The sequence below is a fragment of the Patagioenas fasciata genome, chromosome 6 (genome assembly GCF_037038585.1).
Source record: "Patagioenas fasciata isolate bPatFas1 chromosome 6, bPatFas1.hap1, whole genome shotgun sequence".
Classification (NCBI taxonomy): Eukaryota; Metazoa; Chordata; class Aves; order Columbiformes; family Columbidae; genus Patagioenas; species Patagioenas fasciata.
The window spans coordinates 34407452-34432321 of NC_092525.1; the positions used below are offsets into that span (position 1 = coordinate 34407452).

The 24870-nt window shown below is 38.4% G+C and overlaps 1 protein-coding gene across 9 annotated transcripts; it reads left to right on the plus strand.

Moving 5' to 3' along the window:
- Positions 1–568: 568 nt before the first annotated feature.
- On the plus strand, positions 569–24513 carry SSX2IP (SSX family member 2 interacting protein). 9 transcript variants are annotated; one of them, XM_071810493.1, is made up of 16 exons: positions 569–680; positions 7356–7396; positions 8421–8456; positions 9054–9187; positions 9974–10140; positions 10387–10587; positions 12294–12404; positions 12676–12811; positions 14368–14443; positions 14521–14692; positions 16515–16665; positions 18174–18310; positions 18751–18924; positions 21173–21284; positions 23310–23427; positions 23633–24513. In XM_071810493.1, exons 4-16 carry the CDS (start codon positions 9145–9147, stop codon positions 23712–23714), a joined length of 1680 nt encoding a protein of 559 aa, XP_071666594.1. In that variant the 5' UTR covers positions 569–680; positions 7356–7396; positions 8421–8456; positions 9054–9144; the 3' UTR covers positions 23715–24513. The 9 variants fall into 9 exon arrangements, with proteins under 9 accessions (XP_071666594.1, XP_065698320.2, XP_065698321.2 ...); XM_071810492.1 differs by lacking the exon at positions 569–680 and adding an exon at positions 734–795; XM_071810491.1 differs by lacking the exon at positions 569–680 and adding an exon at positions 929–1152.
- The last annotated feature ends 357 nt before the right edge of the window (positions 24514–24870 follow it).

The following is a 24870-nucleotide window of genomic DNA, read 5'->3' on the forward strand; positions in this document are numbered from 1 at the left end:
CAACTATGAAGCTGTCTTCTCTAAAGCATATTCTACAGAAATGTGATTTTAGGCTGGCTGAATAACGTGACTCAGCAAAGAACTTCTTATGCTTTTGTGTACAGCTGTTGAAATTGCCTGCGGGGAGGGAAAAAACTCAGCAACATATAGTCAAAGGTAAGGGCTAATATTTAACAACACGTTTTTTCCAAACCAGTAACTGCTCCATCCCCCGTGAAAGGCGACAGCAATCTGGGCAGGACAGTATCTAAGGAGACACAACCCCGTTCACCGCCGGCCCGCCGGTGCAGCACTGCAGGGCTTTCCCGCAGCCAAACGAAGACTCTGGGGCTCCTTTCCCATCACGGGCGCCGCTCCCTGCCCGTCCCCGCTCTCGGGACCCGCCGACAGGTGCCAAACGTGCTCTGCCTCACCCCGGCCGGGGCAGGTGCCGCCACACGCGGTACCGCTGCGACCCGCCGGGGCGGTGCGGGCCCTTGTTGAACGTCTCTTAGCAACTGCCCGGCCAATGGCAGCGGCGCCCGGACGGGGGTGTGCGGGCGGCGGGGGGGTTAACCCCGCGGGGCCCGGCTGAGGGCCGGAGCGCTGGTGTCGGCAGCTGCGGGGCGCGGAGTGCAGCTCAGCTCGCTCGGGAGCCGCCTTTCTCCTCCTCCCTTGCCGCGTCGGCAGTACCGCAGCAGGTGGTGCTGGGCGGGTGGGTGCGCGGGCTCCTCCTTCCCCTCCGTGTTCTTCTTCTCACCGGTGGCTCAGGAAGCGGTTTCCGCGGCGGCTCGTCCCGCCCGTGCGGCGCGGCGGGTAACGGGCGCTCTGCGGCCGTTGGCGAGGCAGGCGCGGGGGGAGGGGACGGACGGGCGGCGCGGCGGGGCCGGTGCGCAGCCGGGGCCGGTGCGGGAGCCCGGCGTGGGGCGGCCGAGGGGAACGGCGTGTCCGCGGTCTGGGCTCGCCCCGGAGCGCTCCGTTGGCCGGGCTGTGTGCGGGGGGAGTCTCTCTGGCCGCGGGGGTGGTGCGGGTCTTGACCTGTGCTGCTTCTTGTCAGGCTCCGGGTGAGCCGCGGGGCCGAGGGCGGCGGGTCAGCGGCCCGGCTGCGCCCCGCTGGAAGGCCCGGCGTGGTGTTTATCTGTGTGAAGCTGCAAGCGGCGGATGCTGGAAGAGGTGAGAGCTGGAAAGCTTTCTGAGTCAGGGGATTCGTGGCCGCTCGGCTTTAGCTGGCGGTTTCACGTGATGCAAGAGTAGAGATTCCATTTTAAAAATATGGCTCTTTTACTTTAATTAAAAATATTGCTTGCCTTGTTTGTGGCAAAGCCCGTTTCAGTTTGAAGATCAAATCACAGTGCAAGACCAAATTGTAGTATTGTTGCATCCACAGTTTTTGTAGAACACTCTACTGCTGTCTCTGCTGTCAGTGAAATGGTTACACGGTGCTCTGTATGCTGCAAAGGTATGATCGGAATTCCAGGGCAATGACTTAAAACAGGAAGCATGTGAAGTAAAATGTGAATGTATTTGGTAAATTTTAATAGTGAGCCTGAAAAGGAGACCTAGAGAAACTATTTTATACCATTGATGGAGATTTCAGATTATAAGTATTTGGGGGGAAGATGTTATTTCTGGGTTGTTTTTGGTTTTTTGGTTTTTTTTTTTTTTTTTGGATGGGGGAAGGCTGTGGTACTAATATCAGTTATAATCTAGGCTGATGAGAGCATAGGAAAGGATAATACCAGGCTCATTGGGGTCAATATCTTGTCTCTGAGAATGTCTGGCAGCAGATACTAAGGAAGAGGTTGTAAGTGTAGGCTGGTTGTACAGAGATGCTTTTATCCGTGTATCCTCCTAGCATACTGCAGTCTGGAGCTGAAGGATCTCTGAGCAGAGCTTGTATCTCTCTTTTTGAATTTGATAGCTGCTGATAGATGTTTTTCAATGAATTTGATCCAGTTTATATGCTTAGCATTCACAGCACCTCATGGTGATGCAAGTCCACAATTTCCCTGTGTTTTATATGGAAAAAATGCTCTTATTTTCTAGCTGTTGAGCTGCATGTTTCATCCTACATAACTGTTTTGTTAAAAGAAGCAATGAATAATTATTTTCTCTGTGTTTGCCCTATTTTTCTAGCTGTTTCCTCTTTAAGCTGAAAAGTCGTAGCTTATTAGTTTCTTGTATGAAAGTGTTGATTTGCCTTCTTGCACAGTTTTCAGGTCTGTTCTGTCCTTTATACAGGGAAAGTTGTACCTGCATGTGATAATTAAGCTGGGCAGGTTTAGTGTTCATACAGAGATGATCTCTTTTCTGCTCTCAGCTCCAATGTTCTGTTAACTGCTTCTGAGCTATTATTTCCAGAGGGCTAATCATAGTGACCCTGGGTTCTCTTCCTGCATGATAATACCTAGCTAGAGGCTGTTGGTTTAAGTACATAGCAGAGTTGTCTGTTTCAATGTGTTAGTTTGCATTTGCAAAGATGGAATTTCAGCTGCTGGTTTTAGTCTTCCATTTGCTTACTATGAGGACAGCCTTCTGCAGTTCTTGTCTTTCACTCTAGGTGTTTATTTTTATGAATGACTCTGTACAGTATGTGAGCTTTCTTATTTACATGCTTATTGCCCTTTTGAATTTACTGAACAACAGAGATGCCTGCACAGACCCCTCTGGGGCTCTTAATTTTTGTTTCTTTGGGACTTTCATACGATGTACTTTTATAACCTCACCTCAAACTTATCATTCCTACACTTTGCCCTTCCCCATCTATAATCAGTCACTAATAAATCCCCTGACATCTTAGTTTAAGAACTTTTGGTAGGAAATGCTGTGAAAAGCTCTTTAGAAATCCAGTTATGCTGTCTCTTGCCCAGGTGTGTTGGCTCAATCTGTCATCCAGAGCACTGTGACAGACTTTTTAGTGTTCCTTCCTTCCACAGAAGGTGTGCTGATGTTTCACCAGTCCTATTTGTTTGCAGTTATGAAGTCTGTTCTGTGACACTTTGGTTTTGCTCAATAAAAACATAGAATTTACAGGAGAACCATTCCTTGAATTCCTTGGCAATCTTTAGCGAAATTGCAGTTACCATCTTCCATTCCATGCCTGATTTAACTTAAAGGTTATATTGTACTGAAACTGGTGAGTTTTGTCACTTATGAGGTCTGGAACACTAGTTCTGACTCTGCACAGTAAATATTACTAACTAGTAAAGTTGTGGCTTGTTTGTTTTTGCTGTTTGGGTTTTTTGTGTGTGCTTGGTTGGTTTGCTTGTTTGTTTTCTTTTAAAAAGTCCTCTGCTTGCAGAGACAGCCAGGCTATGAAGTTGGGCTGAAGTTTACCTCAGGGAAAGGAGAAGGATCTGCAGAAGACAGTTCCTCAGATTTTCTTCTTGGGTATCTGTGACGTGGGGAGGTTTGGTATCAGAATGTTCTGCTCCAGCTACATATAGTAAGTGGTTTGTGAATAAAGAGGAATACAATTTTGAAGATGAACAAAATAGCACTGTTGTTTAGTGATAGGAAAATGCTAATGTGAAGATCCATAGTGTTAGTTCAAAATGAGGTGGGAATTTGGGAGCCAGGTTGAAACATTTCCATGTGTTTTAATATTTTCAGTGGTTGCATTAACAGAGTTTCAGTCACCTGTGTATGTGAAAGGTAGAGTTGAATACTGATGTAGTAGATCAGATTATATTCCTTGTAACCTGAGTGTTTGAGGCAAAGACCATGAAAGAACAGTCATTGAACACTGAATTTTATCAGATGTGAGGGTATATTCTTGTATGGTTATATGTGCTAACAAGATAAAATAAACATTTATTTTCTTAACTTTTTTTTAGTTGTTTTTAAATAAAATGGAAAGGGGAAGTGTACTTGGGATTTTCTGAGTATGATATGCTCATAATGAAACAAGGACTTAATGCCTGCAGGTTGGGTGGTTTGACTTGCCTTTTCATGTTACTTTTGACAATACTGAGAAGTTTATCTGGAAATTTGACACTAAAGTTCCCATAGAATGTGGATAAACAGGGGGATTCCCCACTCCCATTTTGCAGTTTATAGAATAATGATTAAAATGCCACAGTCTTGTAAATGTGAGAGGAAAGATCTGGGGTCTACTTTGATTGCAAGACCCACCATTAAAATTACAATATTGAATAAAGGTCACTAAAACTGTAATAGAGTTCTAGATGAAAGAATCCTCTCAACTACACAGTTATCACTGGATATGTTGCATATTTTAGTGTTAATTGTAAACTTTATCAAAACATCTGTAGAGGGACAAGAAGTGTCAAAACTCTAGGGAGGAAATGTATGGACTTTGGTGATTACATGAATTAAAACAAGTATATGCCTTGTGACATTATCAGGGATATATTTGTAAACTTTCAATGTCATGACTGGAGTGTACCCTGCATTTACGTATACTGATATGTCTCTGTGTCTATCAGGATAAAAGCCATCTGTGTTGCATCTGTGGATTACTAGGCAAATGTAAAAGCTTTAAGCAGATTCACAGCTCCTTTTGGGATGTAATTTTAGTAGAAGGAATCCTGTTGCACTTTAAGTAAACGTTAACTTTCCTTGCCCCCAGTTTTACAAGTTGAAGCTTATACATGTCACAACTTGTAGTAGTAGTAGTAGAAATATACAGAGAAGGAATGTTTGTTTGACAATTTCTGGTTGATACTGACTTTATAAACTTTTTTCCAAGACATTGCCTTATTGGGAAAGGTAGAAATCACCTTTCCAAAAACTGCCTTTCACTATCCTCTCTACATTAGAGGGGAAAAAGTTTTCTGGGTGACCAGATACTGCATTTCCCATTTGTGTCACACCCTGTGGAGGTTAGAGATGAGCAGATGGTGTAATATGATCCCAGCACAGTGCTGTGACTAGAGATTCCCTTCTGATGGTCTGAATGGGTTTTACAAATCCAGTTGCAACTACTCCTTTTCAAGTGTAGGCATGATAACTTTAGGCACTGTGTAAAGTTTAGAATCCTACTTATTACTGCTTGTGATCTTCAAGTTGTGATATGGCCTGAACTCAGGCCTAATTAATCAGATTTCTATCTTGAATCCTAGCATGTTCTTTGTCATTCCCTCCCCTGTCCTCCAAAACACAAACCAGTAACTTTAAAAACAGCTTCTTTCAGTTGTCTGGGTTTGTGAAATGTACTATTTTTGAAGTTTAGATTAAACTTATTCTTGAAAAGAAAAATGTTTGTTAGTGAATCATGTAGGTATTTGTAGAACTACTCCTGTACTTTTTTTGGTCAAAAAGCTCCGCAGGTGCCTTTCAAGAATCAAGTTCTGGTACGTTATTACCATCATAGCGCTTTTTTTTTTTTTAAGTTTGTTGATTCTTTTGTTTGTTTTTGTACTTCACTTATTCCAACAAGCACTTGAATGCCTTGATTTGATTACTGCTTCCTTGGTATTAGTCAAGCTCTCTGTGATTTTAGTGTGAGTATTTTGGGGAGGGGTGTGTGTGTGTTTGGGGTTTTTCTGTGGTTGGTTTTTAGACTTCTGCTTGCAGTGAGATGGCTCTGCCATTATATTCAAACATTTGACATTGGGTATCATGGGCTCATTTTTTTGACAGTCCACCTTGGCCTTGTGCACTCCAGGAATTACTTGCTTGGGACAAGAAGTGACTCTGACAATTGGCAGAATTACATCTATTATAGCAAGTACTGGGTGATTACAGGTTTTTGGGCAAGTCCTCAAACCTGTTGGTGAACTAACTGCAACAAATCCTTATGTACAGAAAATGGGCACAGAAGGAAAGTCATCAAGTAGTTACAGTTGTTTTGGCTGTTCAGTGGTTCTTTTCCTACCTGCAGTCAGTCAGATTTTTGACTTCATTATTAGATGTTGGGAAACAGCAAAACTTGATTTATTTTCTTTTTTCCCCTACTACATATTTTCCCCATGAGGATTTGGGGAAGGGTGAGGAGAGGGGAACTACCACAAAACTTCCTTACTACTTTTGCTTGCTTAAAGTCTTTCTGTGTTGTAAATAACCAGGATAACTTAGGGACATCCCTCAGTTACTTTTCTTATGTATTTTATTCTTCTTCCATAATAAAATACTGCTTCAGAGTTGCACATTTTCCTCCTCTATCTGTGTGAATGTGTTCACTGCTATGTTATGGTGGTTAAAGAGAGCATTGTAGTGTATTAAAGGTGACTAGTCCCTTCTGAATACAGTGTATCTAAGTTAATTTTACATGGACATGGTCTTCCTCAGGAATGCTCGTCTTTAGCTCTTGCATACTTCAGGGAGGCTATTTTGAGCTGTGTTGCTCCAGAGCAACTGCCTAGACTTGGAAGGAAATCTATCTGATGGATCTCAGTCACTAAGTAGCTTTAGAAGTCATGGCTGAGGTCTGGAACTGCAGTACAAGCCACGTGCAACTGATGAAATGATCTCAGCATGGCACTAAAGGCTTGGAGCATTCCCTTGTGCAGCTGACATGGGGTTGTCTTGTTCTGCACATCTGAGTTTAATTCTAAATACAGTATGTAAAGACAACTCAAGTATGAAACCCTGGACACTCTCTGAATAATTACTGGTTCAAAGCTATTGATCCATAGCTTAAGATTCTTTGGGGTAGTGGTTTAACAGTTGGAGAAAGCTTTTGAGTTTGCTTTCTGAATCTTCCAATTGCTGAGGGTGGTGTTTAATCTGATGTGTTAAACAGTGTGAAGTGTACTAAAGGTGGGCTTTTCAAGACAAAAGGCTCTAGAGCCCTCAAGGTTGATTAATGTGCTCATAATATAGTTGTATTATCTGGAATTTATTATGCTGCCTATGTTGTAGCTTTCTTTGTCTTCACTAGACATCCTTCTGAGCCTGAGTTTGTGTGTTAATTTTCTTTGTGGCCTCTTGTTGGGGTACTTGAAAACAGTGGGTCACTGGAGGGTAGTTCTGATAAAGCACCTTCATGGAATGGATCTGCATGCGGCTTACAGGGCTGGAATTTGGAGAATTGTTGTGTTCCCACACCTGGACTAGTCTTGTAACTGCTTCCAGCCAAACATTGTGTGGGGTGATAGCGTGTCAGAATAGTATTGTCAGCCCACAGGTCTCTCTACGATGACAATACTGTACATTGAGGGAATTTAGATGATAAGATCTCCTAATGGGTGTGCAGCCTCTTGAAGAACAAAAGCCAGTCTGTTTGAAAGTAACAGCATATCTGAAATGTGAGTGCTGTTTTTGCAGACTTTTCAACAGTCCTTAATGGAATTTGTGTGTCTTGAGTTTCTTAACAATCTTTTGAAATACCTTGTTAGAATGCAGGATTGTGATGCCACTAATGAGAATACACTTGTAGTTTAATTTGCCTTCTTCTTCCCTTACATTTGCAGGTTTCTCTGTCTGATGGATCCAACAGAAATAAAATGAACATGTAAGAAGTGTGTCCTCTTAATCTTTAGCTTGACTTTGAATTCCATTTTTAAAAGCACAGTTGCTTTGGATAGGTAAAAACAAATATACCTTGCAGATTTCTGCTATGAGGTCAGTTCCTGTCTTTAAAATGAACCTTCACTTTGTTAGCTTCTGGACATCTTGGTTTTTACAGGGGGGGAAAAAGAAAAATAATATGGCCAGAGAAAAAGGAGAAAAACTCACTTCTTTTACAAGAACAGCCACTAGACTTGTATTGACTGTGTTTTGTTGCTGCCTTAGTGTGTGTTCTGATATGTAATATCGTAGTTCCTACAACCTTTCAACTCATCTGAGGAATAACTGTTTACCTTTTCCCCAAATAAGTTTAGGAACCTGGAGAAATATTCATCCAGCTGCATATCTTATTTTCTTAGTGCTGAGCATGTGGCAGTGCACCATCATGATCTCTTAAAAACCTGGTGTTGCTTTGGGCACTGTTCTGCACTTTGAAGTGTAGATAAGGATTCTAATCTGTGTTCTCAAGAGACCTTATGGATAACAGAGCATGCTTTCTTCTTTTCCTCAATTATCTTCTTTTTTTCCCCAAGTTACAGCCTTGACCACAGTGATAAAAATACAATGTTGCACTGCCAGAAATTTTGAAGTTGCTTATCTGAAGTGTGTTGTTTGGAACACTAGCGGGGGGGGCCAGGGGAAAACATCCCTGTACTCTAAAAGTCTACGGAGTCCATCTAAAACTGACTTGAGATTTTGTTCTGAAGTGCTAATTGATAAAAGGGAGCCTTCTTTCACGTCAGGTGGAAAGTTTGTTTCCCTGAAGTGTTATGTTTACATAACAGCTGATGGGTTGCTCTGTCCAAATCCAAAGCGTCTGAGCTGGATTTTAAGTCTCCAGCAGTGTGGTAACTCTAATGCTATTATGTGCCCTCTTACTGGATGGCAGAGGTGGGGTGAAGGGACAGTCGGTGTGTTCTTTCTTACAAGTGTGTGATTGTTATTTTTTTTTCCCCTTTCATTTCCAGAAGGCCAGAGCTGTGCTGAGTGGCAGTGCCAATGGGGTAAGGCTGCTTCTTCTATTTGCTTTCTTCAACAGTTTTAGAGATTCTGCAAATAAGCAAGAAACTTGCTGGGCAAAGGCAGTATAACTAAATGTATAAGTTAAGTTAAATTTAAATGGTTAAATATTTATTAGAATTTTTCTCTCTGCCAATACATCTTCTGTAGTGCCTTTATCTTTCTCTTTAAGTAATAATCCAAGTCAGATGGATTTGTGTTAAAACTTCACGTAAGTTTATCTTAATAAAATTTCTTACTAGTTATGTCAGGAAAATATTCAGCACTTGGCTTGCTGTGTTTTCTGTGCTGTATATCAACGAAAACAACTGATTTATCTACAGTGTGTCTTTATTATTTTCATGTGTAGATGGCATTTTAGCTTTAGTTAATGGTCTACAAGATTTAGTTAAGTTTAAGAGTACCTAAATACAGATAGATGCATCATTTTCACAGCATAATTGCTGCACTTACTGTGTTCCAAATGCTGTGTAAAGAAGTAGAAAAACTTTGTGTGGCTCAAGTCCAAAGTGACTCTCCTATGCCCACTTCAATCTTATACTAGCTGGTATTGTTAATCCGAAATGCTCTTGCTATTTTAGGAGGTGCCTACGTAATGCACATTGCCAGCAATTGTACTGAATACTTCACTGCTGAACCGGTTGCTCAGGTACCCTGCCTGTCTTTGTTGCTATGGGAGACTGGAAGACTATTACTGTGCCAGTGCTGTCATCAGGTAAACTGGTAATATTTTGAATTTAGCGGATTTGCTAACTTTGCCAGTGATGTTATAGCTGCTAAAGAGAGAGAGTTTGGAGTTTTGTGTGTGACAGACTTTACTAATTCAGCAGAATGTTAAATAATGTGTAATACATACAGTGCTTTGTTTTGAATTGAGTCCTTACAGAAATGCTGTGGTAAAATTCTGTCCTTCCACATGTATATAAAGATTCTAAGACACCTCAGCCACACTTTTTTTTTAAATCACACCTTTTGGGATCTCTTCTGTTTTCAGAGGTGTCTTTATTTGTTCTAAATTTTATTGCCTCATAAATTGATTACAAATCTATTAAAGGAGTAAATATTTTCTTGCCTGCTTCTACTTAGTGGAAGAATAAATTACAGCATACACTTAGTGTGAATAAGGATGTTTTACTTTCTATTAAATTTTCACTAAGTGCACAGTTTTTGCACCTGTGGGGGAAAAAATATTGTTTCATAGCAAGCCAATTAGGAAAAAAGATTGAGTGTTTGGCTTTTTTCTTGGTGGAGGAGTAAAATTTGAAAGCTATAATACCTTAAAACGTTATTGAGTCTTTAAATCCTCAGGGGAAGTTCATCTGTGTTTTGGTTTTTTTTTTCTTCATTGTGAATTATTTAATATATGTCATTCTAACTGAAGTTCTAAGCTCTAGACTTGTAGATTTCTGTGAATAATAATTTGAATAGTTGGACTTTTTTTTTTTTGTCTGTGTCCTAAACTATTAGCACTGACTTGTTTCTTAATGTTTTTAATTTTTAGATAGCAAAAATATTTTTCAATATACCTCAGAAAAAAAGATATCTCCCTCAAGCATGAACTCACAAGTGCTACGCTTGCCACTGCCTTCATCCAAAAGCATGCACGGCTTTTTCAGTGCCTTCTGCACAGAAGAGAATATTGAACAGAGTATCTCCTATCTTGATAGGGTAAGCCAGATGGTGTTAATTGGAGGTTGTGTGAAGGTGACGTTAAGTCAATTGTGGTAGCAAAGATTCCCTGGGTTAAGAAGGCTTCTTTCTCAATGCTCAGAAGCCCTAGTTGGTGGGGAATAGGATGCTGTGCCCCCACCCCGCTTCACTTTCATATAGGATTTCACTCACTATTGACTTCCTCTTTTGGAGAACTGCGAGACATTGATCCAGTTATTATTCCCACCCCTTGTCTTTTACCAGGAACTGACAACATTGGGCTTTCCTTCTATTTATGCGGAGTCTAAAGGAAAAGAATTAAATTTAATATCGATCATAAATTGCATGAATGAATTGCTCGTACTGCAGCACAAGAACCTTCGAGCTCAGGAAGAAATAGAATTACAGCATCTGAAACTGGGTAGTGATATGGAACACTTACAGAACTGTTATACTAAATTAAAGGTAAAAACCCAAGATAATTCCACTATTATACAGTGCTTGTATTTAGCAGGTACTGTACATTCTTAACACTGAGTTTTGCTGTTTGTTTTTCTCCCCAGTAGTAAATTACAATAGTGTTTTTATGTGCATTTTGGGGTTTTTTAAAGTCTTTTTCCAATTGAAAATTCCTTAAGCTAAACAAAATGTGAATTAATGGGAATTATGGCCTCCTTAATCAAGGAAGAGGGAAGGTTGTTTGGATTGGAAGTGTTAATGCATGCTGTGGGTGAAAATATTAAAGACTTCAGTTGATATCACTTAGTATTCCTTCAAAGGGTATGTCCATCTCTAAAAGATAATTCCCAATATAATTGTAACTAGTGAACGTGTAGGTAGCATTTCTGGTGTGTGTCACAGGGTTGTTATCAGTCTTCATATCTGTAGTTTTTTCCGTGAATTTTTGTTGTTGGTTTCTTCGGATAGCTGACTACAAAGCTTCTTTGTAAGAATTGCTCAGAAGCTGTTGTCAAAACTGAAGTTACTAAGCTTTATTTTATCACACGATAAATACATGCCCAAGGCCAGTCACTGTGGAGCAGCCGCAGCCTATGCTATGTCTTTGCTACTTGTATGTGCAGTCATATTAGTGTTGTATTTCCCTTGATCCTGTCAAGGAAAAAAAAAATAATCTGTGCATGTTTTGTGGCTTTTTAGGCTTGCTTTTCACTAGGACTAGCCAGCACCATCTCCTTGACATATATTGCTATAGATTCTCAAAATCGTAGTAGTCCTGCTGAGATTGGTCATCCATGTAGAAACATTTTGATGTGACGTGAAAAAATCATGTGTATCTGCACTTATTTTTGTACAAACACTAGCTAATGTTAGGCTACAGAATGCTGCAGTTACTTTCCCTAGACAAATGGCTTTAAGGTGAAGTGTAGGGGGAAGAACTTATTAGTACTGCTTTAATGCCTGGGCATTTAACTTAACTGTCAGCTTGTAAGGTTTCTCATGCAAATTCCTTCAGATACCATGCAGCAGTCCTCTTGACTTCCACTACTGTGTTACCTGTTTTCTGATGTGATTTACTTAGAGGTTCTTGTTGTTTAAGTATCTCTACACATTTTAGCTCACTACAAATACAAAGAAAAATAGCTTGTATATAGCATTTAGCTCTGTCACTTAAGGTGGCAATCTCAGGTTTGTTTGAGTCTCATGTTTCTACAAACATTTCTGAAATGCTACTGTGCGTGATGTGTTGTAATGAGGTCATCTGTGTAGCCTTACTCTGTGTGAAATGTCCCATTTGCTTTGCTATGGTCACAGTCTGCATATCTGTGTTAATTGTTCCCTTGGTTATTTAACAGAAGCATTCTAGTAATACTGTAGTCTGATTCTTACAGGTGGCTCAGTATCTGTCTCACTGTCACAGTATAGATACAATTACAGAATCCTGACCTAATGAGAAAGTAATAACTGTATAAGATAGTATCTGTCAAATACCAAGCTGAATTTTTGTTTCTTGTACTGGAGAATCATGCTTCTTTATCCAGAAAGTAGAACTAAATTGTCATTCAGAATGCACGATCACTCCCAAAACATCAGAGATCAAATATACAGGCGAACTTAAGTGAGATGGTTTGACAGTTTGGTTTGGGTGTTGTTTTGTCTTTAAATCCTTTGCTATTAATTCTTATTGATAATCAACTATCAACACTTTCTAGGAACAGTTGGAATTATCTAAAAGGGAAATAGTTGGACTTCAGGAAAGAGACAGACAACTGCAAAGCAAGAACAGAAATTTGCACCAGTTACTTAAAAATGAGAAGGATGAAGTGAGTTGTCTTGTACATTAACACAAGTCATTACATAGATATTCAATAATATGATTATTTGCAAGGGCTTTCCTAATTGTTAAATTGGAATGATTTTTTTTCTGGTAAATGTTGTCTTTCACTGAAGTGATTGATTTTTGTCACTTCCTTTCACTAGAAATACGGTTGAATAGAAGCATGATTTTGCTTCATGTATTTGTTCTAATTTTCTGAAGAAATATCTGTTTATACTTTAGTTGAAAAAACACAGTTTTTGTGGGGTTGCTTTTAGGTACAGAAGTTACAGAATATAATTTCAAGTAGAGCTACACAGTACAATCATGATATGAAGAGGAAAGAGAGAGAATATAACAAATTAAAGGAACGCCTGCATCAGTTAGTGATGAACAAAAAGGACAAAAAGATAGGTAAGTAGCTCTGAATTTTACTACAGCAAAATAGCATATTCTCTATGTTAAGAATGTTTTGGTCCTGGGTATCTTTAAAGTCAATGTTGTCCCCCTCTTGTAGAATTTTGCGATGTTAGAATCTTACATAAAAGATAAACTATTTCACATCAGCTGACTGTGAAAGGCTAATAAACTTATATTGCGTTCCATAAGATTGTTTACCAACCACAAACCAAGATGGAGATATTTGCAAAATAAGTTTTTTACTAGAGAGAATTATGTAGAATTATTTCCTAAACTAGAGAATTGTCTCCATTACTTTCTTGCTACTGCTACCATCAGAAGACTTCAGACAGTGTCATAAACACTGTATTGTGCCCACCAGTTACGATGAGGAAGGAACACTGCATGAGCTTTTTTTCCCCTTGAGGTACCATGGTCAACTTATGGTAACAATGAGAAATTTGAAGGAAGGTAACATGAGATAGATATAGTGTTATGTGAAATGCAGAGAAAGGAAATCTCCTATATCATATGTTGTACTGCCCAAAAATTCTGTTTAAGATATTCCTCAGTGCTGTTTAGCATGAGTATAGATTTTTGTGGTCGGCATTATGTGATTGATAGAAATATTTGCACCTTTTGTTTCACATGTCTGGCCTCAGAGTATTTATATAGTTCTTCTCCAGTGGAACAGAAGTCCTGCTTCTCCTCTCTTGTCCCTCCTCACAACCCCAAAACACTCAGCTCTTTGCCAACTGGAGTGCAGATTTTATTTCAGTAAGCTGGTTTAGTTCACTAAACCTGAAGGCAACTATTCCTGTTGTTGCCAGGTTCGTTTTCTGCTGCTTTAGTTTTCTGAAAGTGCTTGTGGGTAGGCTAAACCAGGTTAGGATGCTATTTTGGCTATAGCAAGTCTTTAGATATCAGCTCAGTAATCTCTAGAAGGCTCACCCTGAGGTCAGCAAAACTTACTTGTGGCATGTTCTTGACTCCAGGTGGCTAATACTAGTTCAAGCATCAGGGAGGTCAAAATAACAGGCTCTTTTAATCTAGCTACTCTTTGCTTGATAGATAACTAGAATTGAAATTGGACCACTAATCTGTAGTGATGTGTTGTTTTAGGGTCTTTGTTTTGTTTTGTTATTTTTTTAGTTCAAATGTAGACAGACAAGCTGCTTTGTTTTGAGAAACACATTGTGAAACATCAGGAAGTTACTTACTTTAAACTGGAGGTGAAACTGGCAGTATTGCCAGAAGAAAGGCTAGAACTGATACTCCATTGATATAAAGGCTGAAATAGAGATTAATGTGCCAGTAAGAAATGCATTAAAAGATGAAAGGATGAGAATACATCCCTCTGAGTTTACAAAAAACAAAACGGTCTTTTTTCCTTGAGTATCTTAATATTACTGCGTTAAGCAGGGCAATGCAGTTTCATATCGATCTGAAGATTGAGGGGGATATTTGAGTAATGTGGTCTCAACGTTGCATTTACATATAGCTTTTTGTCATCTGAATATTTATATATTTGCATGTTGTTTCACACTTTGAAATATCCTTTTCATTTGTAGCAATGGAAGTTTTAAATTATGTTGGTAGAGCTGATGGGAAGAGAGGTGCATGGAGGACTGATAAGACAGAAGCCAGGTAATTGTCTTAGAACAATATTAATTGAAGCATGTATCATGGCTTTTATGTTGTTACTGTAAGATTTCTTCCTCCAGAAATGAAGAAGAAATGTACAAAGTTCTGTTAAGTGATTATGAACAACGCCAAAAACAGCTTTTAGTGGAAAATGCTGAGCTGAAAAAAGTTCTTCAGCAAATGAAGAAAGAGATTATTTCACTTCTTCCACCACAGAAACAGAAACCTAAAGAAAGGTCTGAAGATGGACCAGTAAGTATTCTTCAATTCAAATTAAATCTGTTGCAGGTTGGTATAGTGTTGTAGTAATTAAATCTTTAAGAAAGAAAAAAGGTGAACTTGTTATGGCACTTGCAGTGGATTTCACATCCGTGCTTGAAATCCATCAGTGTTTCAATGTTGTTCTGTCTGCGAAGAATACCCAGCATATTTTTTCCAGTCAGTCAATGGAAAACTTGAAAATATACTTTGAATGAATTTTAAATGCAGTGGGTACCTATATTTTGGATTTTGTCCACCTTCCATACTAAGATGTGATGCTAGCTTTCAAGGTGCTTATGCAAAGAAACCAGGTTTCCCATAGGATCCATGGGGGTGGAGGAAATGTAATTAGGGTGCATCCCTATAGTAGTACATGGATTAGAGTAGCTATTATTTCTTTTTGCAGAGCTGCTGGTGTGTTCAAGGAAGATGTTTGATTTCTAAGTAAAATTGTTTGTGGGGTCTTTTTGTTTGTTTCCAGGTTTTAAGTATTTATTTGTTTATACGGGATACTTTATTTTTTATGGAACAGCACACTGCGCATTCATTGTTTATCAGAGTTTGTTTATTCCTTTTGCTGAAGTTGCAGTTCTGTCTTGATGTCAGTGTGATGTAGGGAATAGTCTAGAAAGTTAACTGGTCTTTCTTATAGTAGTAAGAGAGAGTATCCCTGAGCATAAGAAAAAGTTGAAATATGGGAGAAGATTCTTAGAAGGAAACATACACTTTGGAGCATGGCATCTGGTGATGTGGTCGCATTGTTTACATCATTTATTATTTTGCTTTGCATTGCAAAATAACAGCCATGAAACCGCCTGACTGTCCTATAATCACAGTGCTATCGAGAGGCCTGCTCCAGACTGGGTTTTCTTTGTGGTGGCATATATAAATATAGGTAAAGGCATAAGATGTTTCTTTATGAAGTGACATAAAACTCTTCAACCAACCAAAAAAACCTTCCAAAAAAAACCCCGCCTCAAACCAAACAACTACTTTTTTAAACAAAAAGAGCTGCTGTTTTGCTCCTTAAGATCTCCGGTGATCCAGGTTTGAAAGAAAGTGCTACTGCATCTGTAAATGAATTACTTTGCTTTTGAACTTCTTGTTTTTGTACTTCCCATCCCATTTTTCTTATCTGCTTGTAGATAAACGGGATTGTATGTGGTTTAGGTGCTTGAGAAGAGTGGAGTATTCATCCCAGGCATTCAAACAGCTATAGCTTTTCAATTTAAATCTACTAAATTGGTCCTGGGCTAGTCTTCTGTTGACTGTTTAGACTTTGTCTTAACTCTTGGAGACAGCATTCAGGTTTGAAGTCTGAACAGTAGTGTAAAATAGAAGTGAGAGAGGGAGATATAAGTTCCTCTTTACCTTCCATGTGTAGTGTGGTTTTATTGTCTTCATTGTGGGGAAAAAAGTAATTTGTCCCTGCCTTACTAAATTCCCAACAGGATAAAATTGTTGTCTTAGATCCCATTCATGCTGCATAGTGAGTTTTTGGGCAGCTACTGCTGAAGTTTGACAGCAGAACTCAGCGCTCTGAACCTCTCTAGCTTGAAGATGAGTGAGACTGAGTGAGACTCGCTACCTGATCGATGCTCTGTAGTGGGTTCTGGGGACTGACAGGTCACTTCTGTCTATTCAGCATTATGCTGTCAGGGAACTGAACTCCATGACAGTCCAGTTTCCCTGGATGGAAAAATCTCTCCTGTATATAACGGTTTTCTTTCTCTTCAGGAAATGAAATCCATATACATATTTAAATAAACAAATACACAGAGTGCTTTTCAGTTTCTTCTTTCTGCTTCTACAGGTGCTGTCAGACCTGGAGGAAGATATTGGAGAGTTAAATAAAGAGAATATGTGGGAGCTGTCTTGTGAAACTGTGCGAGAGCAGCTTACCAACAGCATTAGAAAGCAATGGAGAATGCTGAAAAATCACGTTGAAAAGCTGGATAACCAAGGTGACGCTTAACTGTATTGCAAGTACATATAGCATGCTACTGATAACTCCATTTGATATTGTGCTCTTAGGATTTACTTTGCTGTTTAAGCTAAAATGGGAGGAATTGTGATCTGGTAGACTTTCTAAAAGGGCTTATGATTGGCGTTTTCCTGTGTGAGTTTTAATTGTAGGTAGTAAGGAAAGCAATTGCATACCAAGGCTGTTATCATGAGAAAGGGCATGATTATAGTTTCGACACAGTAAACAGCAACTTTCTGAATAAATAATTCTTTTCATTTTGAAAGGACGAGACTGGTAGTAGGGTTTGTTGCTTTTCCCCTCCTCTTTGAGATTTTTCAAGTAATGCAGACATATCAATTTGAAGTAAACTGATGGTAAATATGTAAATCCTTCTCAGGAGTCTAGGCTTGCCACATCCATACCTCTGAGGCCGCTTGTGGCATTCTAAAGTGAACTAGCTGATGGTATGATGTCAGACTCTCCTCATTTCCAGCTGTTAAACAGCATTAAAAGATGGCTAAAAATATATAAAATTCTTTCCTAGTATTATTTTCCCATGCAAGCAAATGCTGCTGCTACCACAGGGATGTTTGCAGTCAAGAATAAGACTGAGAAGGTCACACATGCAATTGCAAATAAAAGAGCAGATGGTCTGTGAGAATATGTTTATACCATAGAAAGGATTTTAAGAACACTTGTTTTGAATAATACTTGATTTGGTATAAGTAACTGGAAAAAATAGTTATAAGCATCAGGAAAAATGTTGCAAGTATTTTCCATTTTCTTGGAGTCACTTTTTTTGGTTTATTGCGATGACCATCGTCTAGTCCTTTAGGATTCAACTAATATTCAAACATTAGCATCAGGGCATCAAAACTTCGTTCATCCCAATCCCTGTGATAGCTATGCATGAATGCATGAAATTAAATAAAGCAATATGTAAATATACACAAGAAATTTTATTCCTTTCTAATTAGTTCCTTTAATGGAATGAAAATATGCACACAATGTTTGTTAGCTCCATTTCTCATCCACAGGACTTGAACAAAAAGCCTTTCTTTTTATATCTGTGATAAATATAGTTACTGTCATATTTTTATGAACACACAGGCCCTTCAAAAACGAGCTGAGAAGAACAGGCTAGCAGCATGTTACTGAAAAGAAGTCTTCAGTTGTCTTGATTTTTCTATTAAATAGCTGCTGAACCAAGTGGGGTTTTGTGCATGTGTGTGTGGCACTTTTATTGCAGTGCAGATGCTTGGTTTACTTCTGGGGAATGCAAAACAGCTATTGTTTTCATTACTTTTTTTTTAACTGGATTTTGTGCATAATTGCAATGTAGCACCAATTTGAGGTCTCTAGTCTCTGATAGAGGTGCTTGTGAATACGCTGTGTATCTGTCTTTCAGGATGAAATAAATACAGTTTAAAATGTTTTGCTATTACTATGAGTTGCTGATGGGAGGGATTTTATTTTGATTTTAAGTAGCATTTTTTCCCTTCCTAGTGTCACGTGTACGTTCAGGAGCTCTGAATGAAAAAGATGTCATTTCAAGGGAAGACCATGAGCTGGAAACTGAAAAGCTAGAGTTAGAGATTCAGCAATGTAAAGAAATGATAAGAACTCAGCAACAGCTCTTACAGGTAGTAGGCTTTAATTTTTCTTATTTTCTTCGACTGAATCTAAGCTTTCTGTTTTTTTTTAATGTGGCACTTTTCTCACCTCTGAGCCTTTCTCTATTCTTTGATAATGCTTTTTAGATAAGACATATTTAATGGTTGGTCTGAATGTATGTGTGCTAATGGATTTGGTTAGTATTTTAATGAATTTCTAATTCTGGTAGGAATAATTTTGAAGGCTAAACAAAGGTGAGGAAGGCTGAGAAGGTCACCTGCCTGAACAGGGACATTTTGCTTGCCATATGAAATTCTGACCCTAGCAGCCACCAACTTCATACTTAGTACCTTGTTACTATATTAAACTTCAACCATTTTGTGATAAAACTGCACCTGTGGAAATATTGCACCTCTTAACAGTCACTCCCAAACTAATGTTTGTGTCTTTTGTTGCTTTGTATCTGCAGCAGCAGCTTATGTCTCCATGCGATGATGACACCACTCTGATACTACAGGACTGCTATTTGTTGGAAGAAAGAGAACGTCTTCAGGAGGAATGGAGACTATTTCGAGAACAAAAAAAGAATTTTGAGAAGGAACGAAGAAGTTTTACAGAAGCTGCTATTAGATTAGGACTTGAGGTATTAAAAAGGGGAACTCCTATGAAAGATGAGTTACTGATTGTTAAGTAGTTTTACTGTTACGCATACTACAGCGCAGCCATCCAACAGTATCTGTATGCTAACATCTGTAGAGCAAGATCTTTCTTATTCTGTGTAAAATATATCTGTGGTTATTGTAGATCATTCTGTTGGTAATTCAAAAAAACAAGGGGTTTTTGCGTGTATTGGAAAATACAGTTGCTGCCACTGGAATGACCCGTTTTTGCTTCAGCATTTGAAATATTTAAGTACTCACAAAAATCAGTCCACTTAATCATTAAATCTGTTATTAGATGCTGCTTAATTTTGATTTCCTACAAAAGCAAGGCCTATGGAAATTTCAGTCAGATTTGGCTGCAGGGTTGGATTTTCAAAGGTGCTTGATTCTTAAACTTCTGTGGAAAAACAGTGACTATTGCAGAAGTGCGAAGTAACTGCTGCCTTTCCCTTTGTTAGGGTTATCTGTTCTGTTCTTGTAGTTAAGCTGGCCAGTAACCACACATACTGGAAGGCAGTCAGGGTGAGTAAGTCACTGGATGAACTCTAGCATGTGTGTCTTTTGGTCTATCCAATAGTTAGGGCCAAGAACATGAAGGGGCTTACCAGTTTAGCAGGGAAAGGAGGTCATGATGATGTGGTTGTGAAACTGTGATAGTACAGATACAACAGGAAAAATAGCCATTGAAAGAAAAAAGAAATGGACTTTAGATAGCTTACAGAACTACTTGCTTTAATGTGCGAGGGGGAAGCTGGAGTGGGATGTGATTAAAATTTATAAAACTGGATTCATTGCGTCAGATGAAAGCAGTACTGTTGTTCACCAAATTTCTCAAGATTAGGACTACAGGAAATTCATAGAAACTTCTTGAAATTGTCTAAAACATATCCAGAAAAGGTACGTTTTCATACATCAGGTAGTTGACTTCTGGATTTTGCTACCACAGGTTATCAATACCAGCAGGTTCCAAAAGCAGTTGCTTAAGCTCAGGAACAGCATGTCCACTGATGGATACAAAAACGGGGGGCAGGATGGGGCAGGGGGGTGCCTTCCAACATGTCTAATCAAATTACTTTTGGGTATGGGAACCTCCAAGGGTATGCAGTGCAGAGAGCAGCTGGGTTCACATGGTCTCGTAAATAGCATCTCTTGTGGCCACTGTTGGAGACAGAATACTGAGCTAAACAGACAACTTGTCTGACTCAGATAGCTGGGGGTTTTTTTGTTCTTGCACTGTAAAATTTATTGTAAAGGACAGAAAATACTTCAGATCTTACTTTAGATACTGGCACAAACGTAGTTCACATGGTGACAAATATTGACTCAGACCACTACTTATAGATATGTATTCTTCAACTTTTCATTTAATTTTATTTGCATTTTAATGAGTGTGTGAATTTCATGTTGGACCTTGAATTCAGCTTTAAAAGTCTTGAGTGATAATAAACATTTCTGGACAAGCAATCATTTAGGACTACGTTGCAGCATAAGCACAACTACCCATGCTTCTTTTTCTTAAAGTGCTTCAATATGACAAGAGAAGCAATGCTGTAAGTCTTGTAGGTGCTTGTGAAAATTTGCATTGGAGTTCAGCCTGCTCTATTTTCTGCTGGCATAGTAGAAATAATTTTATATAATGGGGATGTCCTATTTCACTGATGGTTTTGGGAGATGAGAGAGCTTGTTGCTTGATTCTAGAGCCATTGGATCTTTTGGAGGTGGTCTTTTAACTGTTATTTTCATTTTCTGTGCTCAGAGCGATTGGAAAATGAAACAACCCCTTTCTTTCTGCCCCGGTTTCAGGCAGAAGTAATCAGTGCTATTTTCAATGCCATTTTTATCTGTTTAGGAGAGGGCTCAGGGTTGAGGTTTAAACTGTAATCCTCAGTGGATTACAGAAATGAGGGCTACCTCCAAGAGGTGGTGCTACCCTGAGGGGGAAGGGGGAACATCGGAGTCAGTGACAGGAGTTTGTGTCACTGGAATGGAGAACGGTGAAAAGAAAGGACTAGTCAAACTTCTGTGAAACAAGTCATGGGGTTTAGCTTGTAAATGAATGCCTCCTCAGCTAATCCTTGTTGGATTTAAAGCTTGCTCATGTTAAGCTGCTGACTTTCCTTAATTACATGGGCATGTTACTTCTGTTTTCTTAGATAGAATAGCATCAGTTTAATGTGCACTAAGTGTGTTCCTGTGGTCCTAAGTGTAATCTGTCCTTTCCTTTCCTAGAGAAAGGCATTTGAAGAAGATAGAGGAACGTGGCTGAAGCAACAGTTCTTGAGTATGTCTACTGATTGCAAGCACTCTGAAAATGTGACAGCTCCAAGTGCCTTCCTAGGAAGCAAGTATTTCTTTCAAATTATGTTCTTGTAATGTCTCTTTTCCTCCCTTTCAACTGGAAGATGCAAATATGAACAAAACTATTAGCAGAAAAAAAAAACAACTTCCCAAGGCTGATTTTAGCATGTATGTTTCTACCTGTCCGGATAACTGATGGTTCAGAATCTCCTTTTAAAAATGGAATCATGAAATCATGATAACTCCCTTCCTAATAATTACTTATGTAAAGAACTTATATTTGTGAAGCAAGCTGGTGAATGTCAAGTACCTGACAGTACAGCTATTAAGAACAGGGAACTTTTAGAATTACTAAATTAAATTAAATGTGAGTGTATTAATTGCCAAGGCTATTGAAGAAGTCATGACCTATTAGAGATCTGTATAGATTAGAAATAAGTTTTGGAAACAAGAGCGTCATAATGTGGTGATGGCAGCATTAATTATTTGAGATAAGGTAGTATTAAACATGCGTGCACGTGTTCAGTAAAAAAAAAATATACTTAGGAAAAAGAAATAGTGAAAAGAGTGTAATGATGATGAGAATGAATTTGAGCAATAAACAACTGAATGTTAAGATTCAAACTTTCACAAAGGAGTAATTTTTTCTGAAAAGATAATGAAAAAATGTAGTTTAGAATATTGTTTTTAGTGAAAGTATTTTTTAAAATTTATTTCCTGTACAAGTTTTTAATTTCAAGTTGGTAAATTTATTTCCCACCCCTTTATTCCTGAATATGCATATGCAGTGTTTTGATCTTCACCACTGAGACTTCAATACTTTCTAAGGGGTGGGGAGGTGGGATGAAACAAATAAAAAGGAACTGGGAAGGAAAAAGTAACAACAATCTCTGTTAAATAGGTTCTTGTTGTGGCAGCCAACTTTTAAAGCTAAATGTGTGAAACACCTGGCAAGCAAAGGTAGCTTGACTTTGTATTCTTGTCAGATAAAGTAACCTACCTCATGCGTTCTCGTTGCTTCTCCTCTGTGCAATTCCTGTAGTGTTTCTGTAAGTGTGAAATGAAATGGTCTTCCACAGTAGGAAAACTTTTAGGAACAGATTTCAGATTGTTCGGCTGTTGCTCATAAAAGGTGACTTGATTTAGTGATCTGTGAGCATCTTGATCTGTTTAAAATTCCTTGTGCACTAAAGCTTTTGAATTGCAATTGCCTTTGTTGAAAGACTAGTGTTTCTGGATGTATTTAATGCCATATTGTCTCTTCTGAAGTGCATTCTTCAATTTTGTATATCCTAACCTTAAGCTGCTTGATAATAGTAATAGAAACAAAAATATGTTTGCCACAGTCATACTCCCTTTGGATATTACTACATAACTTATCATTAGAATTGTTTTGTGAAAAAGAAAAACTTAACATTAAAACTTGTCCAAAAACTCTTAATTCTGTAGTGCTATGATGAATACTGTAAAATACAGAATCATTCTATTTTTTTTTCACTTCGTATGAAAGCTTTGAAATCTAAATATGAGGAAGAGCTAATGGGGATTGATCTGGTCCTGCCAAGTTTGCCCATGTCTTTCCACTGAGTTTAGTGATAGTTAAGTTCATATAAATGCTAAGGCATCTAACTTGTTGCATTTTTATTTTTTTTTTTTCTATACTCTGACATGTTTGAGCTCTTGTGTTGGTGTCAATTACTGCATACGCATGCTGGATAAGTTTTTACATTAAAAGTAAAAATGCTTTCTCAGTTATAAAGCCAGAAAAGTTACATGTGAGTGACTAAACTTGACTTCAGTAGACTACTTGCAGCTGTAGTCACGTATATAACTGCTTAATTTTCAAATTTAGAATCCCAGTTTTAACTTCATTCAATAGCATTAAGTATACCTAGAAAATTCTATCATGCATCTATAATACGATGATTTACTGCTATAGGCATGCTGTGAGATGTTCGGTGTGTTGGGTTTTTTATTTATTTTTTTTTAAAGCAGAAGACATTAAGAAGCAAGTCCTTAATGTTTTTGGTTGCGCTGTAGTTTAACTGATGATATGTGCATCTCTTAGGTTCTGATCAAGATAATCGACTAGCAATATCTACATCTCAAAGAAAACCTCACTGTATGTTGAGTGTTCCAGTTTCAGCAGAATCTTGCCAGACATCTCAGTATCTTACACATAACAGGTATCTGAAATGATGTTGCGGATTTTTTTTTTATAATTCGAAACTCTATGTAGAGCAGAGACTAAGCTCTGATAACTTCACAAAGCCTAATATAAAGCTTATGATTGATATATAGCAAATCATATTAAGCGTCATATAATAAAAAGTGTTGTGTTTCTATCCAAAGCATAATTTATTTGCATTGTAATATTATCTCTTTTCCCAGCTCCAGTGCTGCATCAAAAACACCTGCTGGAGATAGCAAGCCAAATCAGTGGGTGGAAAGTGACAAAGAAGCAGCGGAGTAATGCACAAAGCTATGGGAAGACTCCAGAGTTGACACTCTGCTATGTAGAAACTTGCACATAGAACAACTGCCTTAGACTTCCTAGGGTTGCCTGTTGGGTTTCTTGTTAGAGTTATGTTCAGAAACTTATTCTAAAGTGAAACAGAATGCTGTGAGTTTGATCATTCTTCTAGAGGATTATGTGGTGATCTGAATTGTGGTGTGTGTGTATGTGTGTGCACGTGGCTTCTATTTTTTTAGACCATTTTTTGCCTCTCTTATTTTTTTGCAACTCTTGAAGATAATTTAAAAATATATAAAAGCTTTGATATTTTTCTAGTAGCAGAAGCTCTGATTCTGTGAATGAAGCAATGGTATGAAACTGACTGTAATGAAATATTGGATCCTAACGTTACCTTTCATCACAGGCAGAGATAGCACTTTTAGAAATTGTTTATTGGAAACATTCATTTGTCTCAAGTGTATCTGGCATTAAAATTTCTTTTGCCTCAACTTGAATGTACAGTATACTGTAGATTTTTAACAAAACAGGTTCTATATTTATTAAGTGGTGTGACTTGAAAATACTACTTTGATATTTCAGATGACTTAAAGAGCAAAATCTTTATATATTTGTAAATAGAGTTGTTATGCTGAGAAACCATGAAATGAAACAGATGCATACTTATTATTTTACATGGCATTTTAAATTGTTTTATAGTGATACCCAGTTTACAGATGCATTAGGACTCTCGATGGTTCAGTCAGGAACCAATTTATTTCAAATGTGAACAATAAACGTGTAATTGTATTCTAAGAAATCTCATTTCTGTGTTTTTTGTGCACTAAACTTTTAAGCCATCATGGTTGTGGAGCTGTAAACTAAGTCAACAAATCTGATGCTGGTTTTGTGTTCTGTTAACTTTTCCTTTTGGCTGCCTCCAGAATTTGCTTTGGTATATAGCCTTTGGGGAAATCTGTTCTGTTTATAACATAGGAAAGAGAAGAAACTGGAATTCTCCAAGAAACTAAGACAGATAACTGCAGTTTCTGGTGGTTAGTTCAGTACACTGAGTTGCAGCTTGAGATGAAGCAGGAGCCAGTTCAAACTGCAGAGGATACTTGTAGTATGGTTCTTACACAGCACCCTTAAGGAAACAGAAGTGTATATAATTTTC